Here is a 17,036-nt window from a genome sequence, read left to right on the forward strand (position 1 = left end):
GCATGAAACCCTAGACAGCGTCTGCCAATCAGTACAGATGATACTGAACTTGATGGGCCAATGGTCTGGCCCCTATAAAGCAGCTTTCTATGTTCTATGCATCATCACTTTCAATAACGGACATTCAAACAAGCCGGCTGAGATACATTCCATTCTTCCAGAATATGTCATTTCTGAATCAGGGACACCCATCTTGATGGGCCCAAGGCCACCCAGTGGACTTCATGGTTGAGCAGGAATTTGAACAGAGGCCTCCTTATCTGAAGTCCAGCACTCTGCACCCTGCACACTGGCCCTCTGTGTTATTCAGGGACCCTCTGGGGAGGGGATTGGGCTCAACAGGTCCATATTCACAGCCCATCTAGCTCTACTTTCTCCTCCAGAATTCATTGGGAGGCATTTAGCACCAAGCGTAGACCCACCCTCCTCATCGGCATAGCTCCACCCTGAGTTTCACAGCTTGGCCAGGCGAGGCCATGACAGAGCCCTGGCAAAAGAGCCTTCTTTTTTTCTAGCAAGAGAGGTTGAGCGAATAACCAAACTATGCAGAGGGTAGCCCTGGGTTGACCTGACCTACTAACAGTTCCTTTCCAGCTGCAATGACTCAAGAAGCTGCAATCTGAGCTGAATTTGCTTCAGGAAACCACTTTGAAGGAGAGGAGAAACTCCTTGTTACTGGAATTTGTTAACAGGCATATGGCCTAAATGAGACCAAAAATAGGTTAGTCTCCAGGGCCAGGCTGAAGAATGGAGATACAGTCAATACAGGGATGGCACCCATCCTAAGTCAAGGTGTCCGTTATGAAGCTGGGCCACAGCTTGAGGGCCACACTCCCTTGTGAGCAACCTTCTGGCAACCACATGCTATAGATGGCCAGGACCAGAGACAAAAGTGGACAGAGCAACACATAAAAATGTTACTTCTCTTCAGTGGGCCAGTTTCTCCACATTCACACATCACACTCTTATCTTCCATGCTTTTTCCTTTCTTTTTTAAGAACACAGGAAGTCTTCATTTAATATATACAAATTTTGTATGCACTTTCTTGCCCCAAATACCCACTTTTCAGTGCATTCCAATGCATCACCTCTGACATATGTAAAATACATATTTGGGGGGTGAGGGTTTGTAGTTTTTGTGCATCACACCAGCTTTGCAAAATCTGGTGAAGGGCATATTTCAGCTGCACCTGTCCCCTGCAAAAGGTGGTCCAAACGAATTCCTCCCTAACCCTATGTTACATATTGGAAATGTTTTTTCTGGGTCTGGTTTTAACATCTGTCTTTCTTGTTAACATTCTGCTAAGAACCAGCTATCGATTGTTTCTAATTATGGAAACACTTTGGGTACCAGAAAGTCGTATAACTAGATCTAGGAAAAGGAAAAGGAAAAGGAAAAGGAAAAGGAAAAGGAAAAGGTTTCACATGCCATGCTCCACATAGTTCATTTCTTCCTGTTGAGTGTGGCTTGGGAGATAAGTGATTAAAGCCCCCCTCATGGGTGAATTTCCTTGTTCAGTTAAATTACTGGTGAACTTTCATTCCCCACTCTTTTATATAGCAAAATAAGAATGATTGTTAATCCCTCAGCCACACTCAACAAGAAGCAATACAAGTTTCATTTAACATCTGAAAGCCCTTTTGCTGAATAACTCTGGGCGGCTGAATACTCTGAACAGTACTTACCTGTGAGTCTCAGCATTATAAAAGAAAATTGGCCACAGAAAAGGGCAACACTAGATAATATAGCACTATATTAAATTATACATGGAGGCATCATTTTTATTTCACCTCCAGCTGCTTGTGGAAAAGCAATTCCTTAGCAGTGCTAAAGAGCAAAGTTATAGGAATCAACCACGGTGTGTTTATTCACCCTCAGTAGTGGCAGCCAGTGATGTAGAGCAAAGATGGGAAAATACACCTCAACATGACAGCAGGAAGCTTTTACTACACATTACAAAGGGAATATCGATGCAGGCTTACCAGTTTTGGTGGCTGTTACCCAAGCAGGCAAGCCTATATTAAGTCTCCCTTGTAATGTGTAATAAAACCTTCCTGTGCCCTGCTTCCATGTAATTGAGTATTAACGTATCTTTGGTCATCCTAATGTAATGACTGGGATCTTGAAGTCTGTGTATCACCAAAGCTGCAGCTAAGGAAAATACATGGTCTTTACTTACAAGCTGTACAAGAAGAAGGCTTCTGTTTGTGGTGCATATTTCCTAAAAATTCATGTCCAGAACTTGGGAAAGTAAGCACAAATGGCACACAAAGGAGCAGGAGTGGAAGGGAAATTCTGAGGCAGAGCTAAGCCTCACTTATCGTTTTGAACTCACCATGTATTCCATGTTGGATGCTGAAGGGTAGACTTGACCTCTCAGTTTATTGTGAAGCATTAGAATCTCTTCTCTGTCCGATCGAGAAATGGCTCTCTTGGTCCTTGAGTGGGGCTGCTCCTCCTGGTATTTACTGAGGATGCTTTCCAACTCGGTAGCATTGGGCAAGAAAAAGCAATGGATTCCATGGACTAGGAAGAGTAGCCCAAATGGTACAACAGTCCAAGTCAGAGTGGGACTTCTGGCCATGTTCTGCTCAGTGGATTTGGGATGAGAGAAGAAACACTCCTCAAAGGGATGTCTTCTGGTCTGTGCAACAGATCTAGAAAGTAAAGAGGGAAAGTGAAGAAAGTTTAGTTATTCTCAGCCTGACACTGGGCAAGCTCTTAGGTTTCTAGGCTTCTCTGTCTGGCCTTCATGTCACTACCCAAGCCACACCCTCTTCCTAGCCACACCCCTCACCATCCCTATTTCACACACCCTTTTATGTTTCTGGCTGGCTGAAACATGCCCTTGAACTCCAATGTTTCTTGCTCGCTTGGATGGAGGTTGTGAGAGTGTGAAGAAATTAAGACTAGTGTCCTGGAGAAAAGGTAAAATTCACATCCACTGCTCTATCCACTTTTGGCTCTGACCCTGCCCACCCACCATTGGCATGTCTACCTCAGAAGGGAATGTGGCTTGAAATAGTTTCCTTACCCTAATGAATAATTAGTCGTAATGAAGGGAAAATGTAACAGATAAAAGTATGTTATATAATGCAGCAGGAAAGGGTGGGGATGGAAAGAGCAAGGAGGAAGGGTGGGAAATCAAGTTATAACAATTATTTTAAATTTGTATTAAATTAGAAGTTAAATTGTTAACATTTTTGAAACTCAATAAAAAATAATTGGAAAAAAGAAAAGAAAGTTCCTCTACCCCAACTTATAAAATGGGGTCCTTCACGCTGTCATGTTTTTCTCCATTAAATGAAACAGAAAGCTTACATTTTTCTGTTGTTGTTGCAATAAGATTTAGCTGCCCATTGTGACATTAGCTGCATGGAATGGGGGCCTCAACAGAGCAGGTCATTCATGTTTTGGGGGGTAATGGCAGAATTCCCATTCGACATGAGAGGAATCCATTACTTGGTTCATTCCCACATCAGTGCCTCTCCTCTCAGACAGGGCTGACCCAAGACAGTTTGATGTCTGAGGTGAAAGAGTAGATGGCACCTTCCCATGACATATTCAGGAGCCAACTGTGCTAGCAACGGGCTCTAACTTCCGGACAGATGACAGCATCCTTTACTGTAACTGAGGGCAGCAAGCTAGTTTAGGTGAAAGGCAGGCTGCATGGTGCACAAACTCTGTCCTCTGAGATTTTACTACCCCTTGCACCAAGCATCTGCTACCAGAGGTGGATGCTTCACTCTGCCTAACAGTAGGGCCAGCATTCTCCTAAACCAGCTGTTCTCAACCAGATGTTCTCAACCTGTGGGCCCCCAGATGTTGTTGGACTACAACTCCCATCAACCCTGAGCTCTGGCCTTGCTAGCTAGGGTTGATGGGAGTTGTAGTTCAACAACATCTGGGGGCCCACAGGTTGAGAAAGGCTGTCCTAGACATTGGTAGTATTGTCTACACTGACTGGCAGTGAGTCTTAGGGTTTCAGATAGGGATCACTCCCAGTCCTACCTGGAGATGCCAGGGATTGAACCTGGAACCTTCTGCCTGTAAAGTAGATGCCCTTACAATCTATACCCTGTATAAGCTCTTCAATAGCCCCAATCCCTGTTGATTTCCAGGCCAGCCCAGACAGGAGAAGTGGTCCTGCCAAGTATTATCATGGAAGCAGAATCCCATCTTAATGGAAAAGGACAGCAGACATTCCCAAAGAGCCAGGTTGAAGAGGTCAACCATGAGCTATGAGCTCTTTCTGCCTGGCAGAAAAACAGACTCAGAACCCTCTGCCTGCTCCCAAAATCTGTCACCAGCAATATCAGAGCAAATGAAAGATCCATTTTGCAAAGGAAGCACCAGGATTTTCTCTAATTTACTATATTACTTATATGTCACTTTGCTGGGGAAAGACAAGGGTGCTGGACTGGCTCTAGAATGGTATCAGTGAGGTCTGGGGATGGAGTTGGGCAAAAAAGATATTTAGCTGCAATGATGTAAGATGAGCCCTGATGGATCTGAGATGTTGAACAATTTTAATAGTGACTTAGAGAGCACAGGAAACAGGCATCTGCCTTAGTTTTGAACCTGGAACAGTCTGCATGCAAAGCAACGTCTCTACCACTGAACTGCAGCCAACACTGCATACAAAGACCTTGTGACATTCCTTCTTCAGGCAGCTGGAATGGAAAGAGCTGGCCATTGGAAAGCAAGCCAGATGCCTACACTAAGGGCTCATCCAGACTTCCTTTTGTGCCAGGTTTCTCAGCACCAGTCCGGGCTTTAATGCTCCATGTCTGAGTGGTTTTTCTTTTCTTTCTTTCTTTTTGTTCCAGTGAATTCCCCAGAAAACCTGTGCTTTACTGCTGAATCAGAGCAATCAGGTTTTCTGTGCATTGCCGTTTGCTCTGATTCAGCGATAAAATGTGGGTTTCCCCAGGGAAAGTGCCAGGACACAAAAGGATGTCTGGATGTGCCCTAAGTCAGTGGTAACATTGATGGAGAATGATGGCTTTGATGCAACAAGTACACGTGTCCAGTGGTCTCGCACAGTCAGATTCCCTCATAGTGAGATGCTACCCATACATTTCACACATGAACAAACACTTTTCAGCTAAGCTTTTTTACCCAAAGCCATAAAGCCATCTTGGACAGATGTACTTTCCTTGCTAAAATTTCCAACTTTCCAGGCTCCTGATAAAATATTTTCATTGCCACGCCTGATGTTTAAGCACGCATGTTTATTCGGCTATGCTTTGATTACATGGTTCTTTTTGTTTGTTTATGCACTATGTTCTTATAACACACTATATGATATATTGTGAAATATATCATCATATACATATATCATGTAATCATGTGTATATATATATATATATATGCTTTCGTAGATTTTCACGGGTACAGGAATGTAGGTTTTGGTGTCTTCGGGTGTCTTCCCGTGTAAGAGTTGGGGTGTCTAGGCGACGTTTCGACGAGGTCTCACTCGTCATCTTCAGGCTGGTGCTTTCGGCTTCTTGTTACTAGAACAGAGCTTGGTGTCTTCGGGTGTCTTCCCGTGTAAGAGTTGGGGTGTCTAGGCGACGTTTCGACGAGGTCTCACTCGTCATCTTCAGGCTGGTGCTTTCGGCTTCTTGTTACTAGAACAGAGCTCTGTTCTAGTAACAAGAAGCCGAAAGCACCAGCCTGAAGATGATGAGTGAGACCTCGTCGAAACGTCGCCTAGACACCCCAACTCTTACACGGGAAGACACCCGAAGACACCAAAACCTACATATATATATATATATATATATATATATATATATATATATATATATAAAATAACTGAAGTTGGGATGAATGGAACTGTCAATTTCAGTTTCTCTTTGTTTCTCACTCTTCTCACATTCCCACAGCAATCTGCATTTTTAAAAACCAACAACCTAGGGGCTGCCACTCCTGCTTGCTCTGCCTGCCAACCCCAAAAACCTGTTTGCCCTCCCTCTGCACCTGACCAACCCTCCCTTTACAACCTCACTTACCCCCTCACCTCTCCCCACACAGCTCACCCCAAACCCCACCCCCATTTAAAGAAGATGGGAGGCACTCCAGACAGTTACTTCCTAAACCACTGTGTCAAGCACCTCCTTCCCTTCATTAAACTTGTTTCACAGAGTGGGGGGAGCACTTCCCAGCCTCTCCGTGACCACATGAACTGCAAAGTGTGACTTTTGTGTATATAAGGAGAAAAACCATCATGGAAATTTGTCAGCATTGTAGTGTGATTCTCCCCCCACCCCCAATATGTTTGTATGCATTTTCCCCCAAACGGAAGCATTTTGGCCTCTGGTTTTCACAAACCTATGCATTTTACACACATTTTCCCCAAATATGTGCATTTTTGTACACATTGTCTGGTGGGAGAACCACGCTGCAAAACCTATAGAAGTGCAACATTCCAAGTATAGTGTTTGTCATAAAAATGCAAAGAAAACCAAATTCCTCTCAGTCCCTAAACACATTAAACATTAAAACATTAAAGACACATTAAACATTAAAATCCAAGCATCTGGAGGCTGACACTTCTGTATAGTTGAGGGAAACTTTAGCAAGAAACATTTTTTTAAAGCAATTCTAGCTGAAGAAAGAGAGGGAGGGAGGGAGGGAGGGAGAGGGAGATTTGAGATTTTCTTCCCCTGCAGAGGAAATCTCTTTGAAACACGCTCCCTTTAGAGGGGCCCCTGCCTTCTGAGCTCTGTGCATCTAAAGCATCTTCTCCACCATTCATTCTCTCCCCATCCGACAGTCACTGATAAACCTAAGGCAGCCACCCCCTCTCCTTTCTCAAACTATGTGCCTCTTAGCTTCCTGGCCAATGAGTTCACTTTTTTTCAGGGCAAATATTGCCTTAACCTCATTCTCTTTCCAGCATTATTTGGTCCTGTCCTCGTCACCCAACTGACACACACACCCTCCTGCAAAACCCCACTCAAGCAAGAGGCTGGCTTGCTGTGGCTAACCTCAAGCTGTTACTTTTGTAGACAGTCTGACCCACTTCAGGGGAACAATTCCTACTTTCAGAGGCTTCTCTGAGGGGGTTATAAATAGATGCTCTTCTGTAAAGCGTCCACAATGTGGCCTTTTAGCCTGGCCCATTGCTCAAGGCGGACAGCTTTTTAGGTAGGGAAGCAGACGGTTACCATAAGCCGCGTCGTCGTTCCCCCCCCCCCACCGCGCTGCCCCATCAGACCTCGCAGGCAGTCTTTCCCAAACAGGGCCAGGCCTTTGCTCGCTTGCTCTCTCTGCAGTAAAGTTACAGAGGAAGCAATGTGCCAATCTGATGTAATGTTTGTTGGCACTCTCTCTCTCTCTCTCTCTCTCACACACACACACAAGAGGCAGCAAACTAGCTGCTTTATGTAGGCACACTGAGGATGGGGAGCATGCAGGATCGGACACCTCAGCCAATTTTCTTTAAATCCTTCCAGCAGCTAGACCTTACCATGTTAACAGACAGGGTATTGTCCTTGCAATCATCCACACCATACATTTGAAGCACATTTAAAACCACTTTAAACAGTCATGGCTTCCCCCACCCATCTAAAAATTACCGTATATGTTTATTAAGGGTGCTGAGAGCTGTTAGGAGACTCCTATTCCCATCCCAGAGCTGCAGTTTCCAGATTAACAACCAATCTTTCTTCACAGGGAACTCTGGGAACTGCAGCTCTGGGAAGAGAATAGGGAAGCTCTGAACAGCAAACTGCGGTTCCCATAATTATTTGGGGGAAGTCATGACTGTTTAAAGTACAGTGGTACCTCAGGTTACGTACTTAATTCGTTCCGGAGGTCCGTTCTCAACCTGAAATTGTTCTTAACCTGAAGCACCACTTCAGGTAATGGGGCCTCCTGCTGCTGCCGCGCTGCCAGAGCACGATTTCTGTTCTCATCCTGAAGCAAAGTTCTTAACCTGGGTTAGCAGAGTCTGTAACCTGAAGCGTATGTAACCTGAAGCATATGTAACCCGAGGTACCACTGTAGATCCATATTTGTATAAATATATGGTGTGAATGTGACCACTGCCTCTTTGTTCCCAGAGGCATTATTCATCTCTGAATGGAAAATACTAGATAATAATGGATCGTGCGAGCAACACCTGACTCAATGGAGGCCACCAATTTAGTTTCCCACAATGATCTGGAACAGCGCTGATTTAAAAGGAAATTGTGGGGGATTTAAAGGGCAGCAGTCCAGCATGCATCTGTGAACCTGCTGGAACCAGGTAAGCCTGGTGGAGGCCCAACAATATAGGAGAGTGACCGCCCAAAACCACTTTGCCAAGCACGGCTTCAAAGCTTGAGCTTGCTCCAAGTGACGTGGTTCACCCTTTCGGGAGAGTGTGAACCCATCTAGAACAGGTAGGGAGCAACCTCCCAGTTTAGATAAACCATCCATCTAGTGGAGGGAATGCCTCTGTGGTAGAGCAACTAGTTTGCTTGCAGTTAGGACTGGGAATGTTCCCCATTTGAAACCCTGGATAGCTGCTGTCAGTCAGTGCACACAATGCTGACAGCTTCCTGTGTTCCTTTACACCCACCAAAAATCCTTTCCTGCCATCTATCAGATTTAGGAACCCACTGCAGTTAATTTTGGGGGACAGGTGTCAAAGTCCAGTGGCCGAGCCATTTTGCATTATTGAGGTTGCAGGAGATGCCTAATCTGGTCAGACTATTTGCCCATCCAGTTCAGTATTGTCTGCTCTGCCAGCAGCTCTCCGGGGTCTTAGAAAGAATTCTACCCTATCACCTGGCTAAATTATCCCCTTCAAATTGTAGATTCCAGGGGTTGAAGCTGTGGCTTTCGGCATTCAAAGCTGGTGCTCTGCTATTGAGCTTTGTTTCTCCCACCCCCTCAAAAAAGGTTTCCAGTTCACTTATAACAAAAGCAGCAAGCTTGCAGCCCTGCAGATGTTCATAGTCTCCAACAACATCTGGAGGGCTGTAGGTCCCCGAGTTAAGAACTCTCAACAGAGCTGCTGGGAACCATCTCACTGTCTAAGACCTAGGATAGCTGTTTTAGAGTGAGCAGCTCTCCACGTGATGACAACCACCACGTGGACCAATTTAAAGCAGCCTCCAGATGGCAACCATCATGTGTCAGAACCAGCTCTCAGAGGGATTATGAAAAGAATACACTGAGACAATCCTCTCTCCGCCTGAGAGTGCTGAGTGACTTGCAGTGTCCTGCGTGAGTAATTTACAAGATGCAGAAAGTGCTTCTCTAAAAGGAGGAGTCGGTTCAAGACTGATAAAAATCTGTGGAAGAAGAGAAGTAAACACTGGCCAAAGAGACTGGCCAAAATGTCCACAAGTTCTCTTTCCCCTCTCAAGTCATCCAGTATCCTGTCACTGACAGTGGCCAGAACCAGGAATTTCAGCAATGACATGATTTAAAATGAAATAATGAAATTATGCGCCAAGCAAGCATTGACTCGTCGGCCAGTCTCACATTCCTTGACATTCTCCAGAATCCAAAGGCTCAGAGGATCAACCTAAGGTTGTGTAATGGAATCTGGTTCAAGAAGAAAGATCCCAAACTTCCTCTGCTGAGCCTAGATCAGGCATAGGCAAACTCGGCCCTCCAGATGTTTTGGGACTACAACTCCCATCATCCCTAGCTAACAGGACCAGTGGTCAGGGATGATGGGAGTTGTAGTCCCAAAACATCTGGAGGGCCGAGTTTGCCTATGCCTGGCCTAGATCCTGCTTCTGAGCAATTCTCTCTAATTAGCTCTAACTTCAGCCTCCTGACCAGCTTTTAACTCCCCAAAAGAGCAGTAGCATGAACAAAATCAATATCCCTCTGCTCCAGCTCTATTGTTCAGAGGCTGTATCAGTCTGAACACCTGTTGCCAGAGACAGCAACAGCAAGAGAGTGGCTATTGCATTCATGCCCTGCTAGGGGTTTCCCAAAGACATCTAATTGGCCACAGTGGAAAGCAAGATGCTGGGCTGGATAGGCCAGCAGGGCACCTTTTATATTGCTTTCTGGATCAGACCACAACCTTCTCTCAAGTCCAGCACTCCACCTCCAGAAAGGAATAGGGAGACCCGAGCTTGAATCCTTCTCACTCCATGACCTGTGTTGGTCCCTATCTCTTAGGCTAACCTTCCTCACAAGGTTATTGCAGGTGTGTGTGTGTGTGTGTGTGTGTGTGTGTGTGTGGAGTAGGCACAGCCTTAAATGTTGTTTGGCCTCTCTTTTGCAGAAGACTTCAATTTGACAGTCCTGAGCTTTCTTGAAACTACAGTTCTGAATTTTGTACCCCTTTGAATTTTGCAATGCAGTTTCCACTCTTTTTTAAAAAATGCATGTTTCATAGTTCAAATGCATTTCAAGCAAGTGTTTTATGGGGAAACTGCACTGGAAAACATTGGAAAATGTACATTTGAAGGAAATGCGTACAAATAGTGTGTCCAATTTAAATGCAATCTTTTCATGCATTCTTTCAAAGAAATCTGCACAACGAATTGACCAAATCTGGATAACTAGAGGACTGGCACCTAAGACTTGAAAAGTGGAAATTTGCCCTAAAACCTGCTCCGACCATAACGCTGTGAAAATGGAGATGAAACTAACACCTGCCGGTTCCTTCAGATGGAGGATGAATGACACCTTGTTTAGAGATCAAGAAGTTACCAAGAAGGCCCAAAAAACCTTGAGAGACTATTTTGAGATAAATATGAACACTACTATTGAAAAAAGAGTAATCTGGGACGCAAGTAAAGCAGTTATGAGGGGGTTTCTTATTCAACAGAATGCAATAAAGAAGAGAACTCAAAATGAGAAAAAAGATAAAATTTTGGGAAAAAATAAAAGAGGCTGAGAAGAAACTGAGAGCGAAACAAAAGTCACAAGAGATTCTGAGAGAAATAAAATTATACCAAGTTCAATATATGAAGATGATGAATCAGGAAATAGAATGGAAAATTAAACAGATGAGACAAAGGACATTTGAAGCGGCCAATAAATGTGGAAAACTGTTAGCCTGGCAAATGAAAAAAAGACAAAAACTCAACACCATCACCAACTTGGAAGTGGAAGGAAAGAACATCCAGAATCCAGTGGAAATTAGAAAATGCTTCCAGAGGTATTTTAAACAGTTATATTCACAAGGGCCCCTGAAAGAGTTTGATTTAGACCAATTTTAAAAAATAAATGGACTTCAAAAAATCTCTCAAGAAAATAAGTTAATCTTGAACTACAAAATAACAGAACAGGAGGTGGAAGGTGCCATTCAGAACATGCAGTTGGGCAAATCTCCAGGGCCGGATGGTTTAACCTCAAAATATTATAGATCCTTGAAGGACTGGATAATACAACCACTAAAGGAGGTTTGTAATGACATTTTGGAGGGGGAAAAAGCGCCAGAGTCGTGGAAAGAAGCTTATATTACACTAATACCGAAAAATGAGTCTGAAAAGATGCAACTCAAGAATTACCGCCCCATATCCCTGTTTAATGTGGATTACAAAATTTTTGCAGACATTTTGGCTAAAAGACTGAAAAAAGTCTTAGTAGAGGAGATACATAAGGACCAAGCTGGCTTTCTCCCGGGCAGACATTTGTCTGAGAACACGAGAAATATAATTAATATTTTAGAGAAGTTGCAAGTGAATATTAACACTAAAGCTGTTTTAATTTTTGTAGATGCGGAGAAAGCCTTTGACAATATTTCTTGGAGTTTCATGAAGAAAAATCTTCAGGGGATGGGGGTTGGTCAAGGGTTTGAAAATGGTATAAGTGCAATCTATTCAGAACAAAAGGCTAAACTAATAGTTAACAACGTGGTAACAGAGGAATTTAAGATAGAAAAGGGGACACGACAAGGCTGTCCAATTTCCCCATTGCTTTTTATTTCGGTCCTGGAGGTTTTGCTAAACATGATCAGAAGGGACCGTTTGATCAAAGGTATACAGGTCGGAGCCAAACAGTACAAATTGAAAGCTTTTGCAGATGACTTAGTATTGACATTACAGGAGCCAGAATTTAGTACTAAAAGAGTATTAGAATTGATTCAGGAATTTGGTCATGTGGCAGGATTCAAGTTGAACAAGTTAAAAACTAAAGTACTTGAGAAAAATTTAACACAGATTGAGAAAGAGAGGTTTCAGAAGGAGACAGGTTTAACATTGGTTAAGAAAGTAAAATACCTGGGGGTTAATATGACCGCTAAGAACTTAAACCTATTTAAAGACAATTATGAGAAATGTTGGTCAGAAGTGAAAAAGGACTTAGAGATATGGTCAAATTTGAAGCTTTCCTTGTTAGGTTGAATTGCTGTTATAAAGATGAATGTATTGCCAAGAATGTTATTTCTGTTTCAATCATTGCAAATTTTGGACAAAATGGATTGTTTCAAGAAGTGGCAGAGAGACATTTCTAGATTTGTCTGGCAGGGCAAGAAGCCCAGAATAAAATTTAAAATATTAACTGATGCAAAGGACAGAGGTGGATTTGCCCTGCCAGACCTTAAACTTTACTATGAATCAGCAGCATTTTGCTGGCTGAAAGAATGGCTGCTTCTTGAGAACACAGACATTTTGGATTTAGAAGGTTTTAATAATGTTTTTGGATGGCATGCATATTTGTGGTATGACAAGGTTAAAGCACATAAAGCATTCAAAAACCATATTGTCAGAAGAGCATTGTTTAATGTTTGGACAAGATATAAAGACTTACTTGAAAACAAAACCCCAAGGTGGCTATCACCAATGGAGGCGAAGGCTCAGAAAAAACTTAATATGGAGGCTAAATGGCCAAAATATTGGGAAATTTTGGAACAAGAAGGAGACAAATTGAAATTGCAGAGTTTTGAGAAATTAAAAGATAAAGTGCGAGACTGGCTACATTACTATCAGATAATGGAGGCATATAACTTGGATAAGAAAATTGGCTTCCAGGTGGAAAAATCAAAATTAGAAACAGAACTGTTAGAACCTAAAACTAAGATTTTGTCAAAGATGTATAACTTGCTGTTGAAATGGAATACTCAGGATGAAATGGTCAAATCTGCTATGATTAAATGGGCACAAGATGTTGGACATAACATTATGTTTGCTGACTGGGAACAGTTGTGGACCACAGGTATGAAATTTACGGCATGTAATGCCCTAAGAGAGAATATTATGAAAATGATATACAGGTGGTACATGACACCAGTCAAGCTTGCAAAAATCTATCATTTGCCCGATAATAAATGTTGGAAATGTAAAGAAACTGAAGGTACATTCTTTCACCTTTGGTGGACGTGCCCAAGGATTAAGGCTTTCTGGGAGATTATATATAATGAATTGAAAAAGGTATTTAAATATACCTTCTTGAAGAAACCAGAGGCCTTTCTCCTGGGCATAGTCGGCCAATTGGTGCCAAAGAAAGATAGAACTTTTTTTATGTATGCCACAACAGCAGCAAGAATACTCATTGCAAAGTATTGGAAAACACAAGATCTACCCACCCTGGAAGAATGGCAGATGAAGGTGATGGACTATATGGAACTGGCGGAAATGACTGGCAGAATCCGAGACCAGGGAGAAGAGTCGGTGGAAGAAGATTGGAAGAAATTTAAAGACTATCTACAGAAATATTGTAAAATTAATGAATGTTAGAATGATGTTGGATAGAAACTAAGTGGTCTTTAGCTGTAATGCTATAAGAGAATATGAGAAAATGGTTATTAATAGGTAAAAACTTAATGTTATAATACTTTAAAATTGAAGATTAAGATGATTGAAGAGGGGAGGGATTTGCTGAATTAACAATTTGAATTGGAATACAGAAAAGGGAGGCTTGAGGAGGTCCGGGAAATAAGCAAATGAAAATATGTGATGGAAAGACTGAATTGTTTTTAACTATTTTTATTTTGTATTTTTCTTTTTTCTCTTTTTATTTTGTGATTTTTTGAAAATCTCAATAAATATTTAAAAAACAAACAAAGAAAGAAATCTGCACAAAACCGGATTGAAGAGATCAAGGTAGGACACCAGGAGAAATGAATGGGGTGATCTTAGGCTGACCCATCCACCCCTGCTTGGTGGACCCTATGAATGCTGCCCAGAACAACCTGGAGGAAGTGCGTCATAAACCTAGCCAGTGCTATCCAGCACTGCATGGGCGACACTCCATTTGCCCAGTGGGATTTCCTGTTCCTCTTCTCTTCATGCACACAAACCCACACCCAAAAAAATCTGCTTCAAAGGGTTCTCCAACCATCTGGAGAAAATTTTGGGGGTGTATCACCAGTGGGACTGTGGGGGAGAAGAGAGATGGGGGGGGGATCCCATTGCGCCAGTGGAAGTCTGCCATGCAAGCTGAAAGGCAACACTGGATGCATCCCCATATAAATATGTTCAGAGAGAAAAGTCCTGCTGTGTCACACACAGTCCAGATGTGGGGACAGGCAAACACTTTAATTACTCTCCCCTCCTTATCCCATCCTGACCTCGAAGGGAACTGTCTGCTCTTTATGCAGCTTAAGCTAACAGCACTGTCTAGCGTTGGCCTCCAGCTGGGAGCTTGGCCGCTGCTCTTCTGTCTTGTGATAAAGGGGAGCAGAAGCAGAGTTCTCTCCCAGCTTATGATTTCTAAGGTGCCCCTGTGCAGGGAAGCAGAGGAATGACCCGCTATTCACTTTGGAAGACTCGAGATCATTAAGCCACAGCAGGATCCCCCCCCCCTCTCTCAATCAATTATGTAGCACAATGGCTAAGCTGCTCATCCCCCATCCCTGAATCTAAGCCATGCCTTTCACTGCCGCATTGGGTCAGGTGCCTGGTGGGTCAGGAAGAGGTTCCCCATTGCTTGCACTATAGTGTGGGGGGGGGGGGTAAGGGAGAAGCCTGATAGACCAGACTTCTCATCAGGTGGTGGGTCCATGGACACCACATTCCTCCAAGATTTGCTGTGCTTCCTTTCTTGGAGAAATTCATTCCCGAGGGATGCCTCCTTCCAAGATGCCCAACAGCTTGGATGCCTATAAAGGAGGATCAGGCCAATTCATGGAGGATAAGGCTATCAGTGGCTGGGTTCTGCCACCACTATTGGAGGCAGTATGGCTCTGAATACCAGTCCCTGGGAATCACATGCAGGGAGAACACTGATGCCACTCGTGATCTGCCAGTTGGCCGTTATGAGAATAGGATGCTGGACTCAGTGGGCTATTGGCCTGACCCAGCAGGGCTCTTCTTACATTTCTAAGGAGTCTGCATTGGTCTGTCTTGCTCAGTAATGTCCTCACTGACTGACAATGGTGCAACCTGTATTTGCCAATATGTGGTTGAATCCCACCTAAGAATAATGACAGCCTGGCAGCATCAGTGGGGTTGTGGTCCAGAGTTTCTGCAGCAGGGTCCCTGAATCCAGCATCCAGTCAGCATGAAACGGGAGCCTTTTGAGCCAAAGCTAAGTATTTAGGAACACTGAGAACAGAAGGTGCTTCCATTTCAAAAGAATGGTGTGCAGCTTCTGTTCCAAACAAGGGAACTTCGTGGAAAACGTGTAACTCCAGGAGAAGATGTTGGATTGCTCCAAGTCATTTGCCCATGTATGTGTACAGAAAATAGTAGCTGAACGGCAACACATGGAGGTTCTGCACTGATTGTTGCAAAGGACCCCTAATTATTAATATTGTATAATGATAATATGGTTGTAGAATCTTAGAAAGCTGCATAATCTTGGAAGGGTGTGAGGGCACTTGACAGTGACTGTCACGAAGGTATCCTGTGCTTCTGAATTGGCCACTGCACTCCTGGGAACCACGCTTAAATTGGAAACAAAAGCAAAGCAGGAGCAGCTTTTGCTGTTGTTGCTGGCACCCAATTGTCTCAGGAGACTATGAAGTGCAAGAAAGCAAAAGTAGCAGAGTCAGCAAAGAACGATGGCCCCAAAGGCTAAATACAAAGGTTCTTCCCCTGGGATAAAAGAGCGACATACAAACCAGCTGAGATAGCAAGCAGGGGATCACCAGAAGGATCTTAATAATTGGGCAGGGTATGCCTGGAAGAGGCCCTTTCTCTGGTATACCTGGGCTCCCAATAATTTAGGGCTTTCTATACCACCACCAACCCCTCAAGTCAAGCTCTCATGGGCTCACAGCATTTGAGATTCCTTCCAAAAAGAAAATTGCCCAAACAAAACTGTGTTTGTGTTGGAAGTTTTTGGTATGCCCCTGAAGTTCTTTTGAAAGGATCTTGCTGCCATCTAGGCAGCTGAATAAACTTTGCTTTTGTTTTAAGCAAGAGGGTGGGAGTGGGGAGGAGGGAGGAGGAAACTGTAGGAGCATGGCCTCCTTTTCAATCCGCGGGGCTTAGGCTACAGATGCCGCGTCAACATCTGGGATGGATCAGAAAGCCATGAGTCGGCAGAAAAAATGCCTCCTGGTGCAGACCCAGGAGAAGCCTCATGTGGAAAAAGAATCTGGAGGGATGGAACAAAAGGGAAACCTTTGGTATGATCAGTTGAAGTGATATTTGATCTGGGAACAAAAGCAGAGTCACCCCACACCCCTGGCTTGAGGCAGGATTGGCCAATAAAAGAAGCCCCTGTTCTGTCACACTTCTTGCACAGAGTCCCATCAGCTATGATTCCCAAGAGCAAACTGCCTTCTTAGAAAATAAGGCATGGTGGATCTGTGCATGAGCACAGCATTCAGCAGGTGAAACTATCAGATGGATGCTTGGCCAAGTGCTCAGAGCATTGCTTTGTATTTTTGCAAAGAGATTTCAATCTATGCTGTACATGGAACCCTGAGAACTGGGATTTGGAGAAAATACTATAGCTCAGTGGTAGAGCACTTGCTTTGCATGCAGAAGGTCCCAGGTTTAACCATCAGTGGCATCTCCAGGTAGGGTCAGGAGAGACTCCCGTCTGAAACCTGGGAGAGCCACTGCCAGTCAGTGTAGACAGTACTGAGCTAGGTGGACCAGTCACCTAACTTGGTATAAGGCAGCTCCTTGTGTCCCTGTGTCTGTATTTTATTGGGGAGGGAATGTAGATGTTTTGC

The 17,036-nt window shown here is 43.7% G+C and overlaps 1 protein-coding gene across 1 annotated transcript in view; it reads right to left on the reverse strand.

Moving 5' to 3' along the window:
* CRISPLD2 (cysteine rich secretory protein LCCL domain containing 2) overlaps nt 1-17,036 on the reverse strand; it is a 49,894-nt gene that overhangs the window by 29,931 nt on the left and 2,927 nt on the right. Inside the window, exon 2 of the mRNA XM_081201225.1 lies at nt 2,337-2,658. Coding sequence (XP_081057351.1) covers nt 2,337-2,585 — 249 coding nt within the window. The 5' untranslated portion in view covers nt 2,586-2,658. The remainder of the gene's footprint in view (nt 1-2,336; nt 2,659-17,036) is intronic.

The sequence above is a fragment of the Podarcis bocagei genome (genome assembly GCF_964188305.1).
Source record: "Podarcis bocagei genome assembly, chromosome: 7".
In the NCBI taxonomy this organism is placed as follows: Eukaryota; Metazoa; Chordata; class Lepidosauria; order Squamata; family Lacertidae; genus Podarcis; species Podarcis bocagei.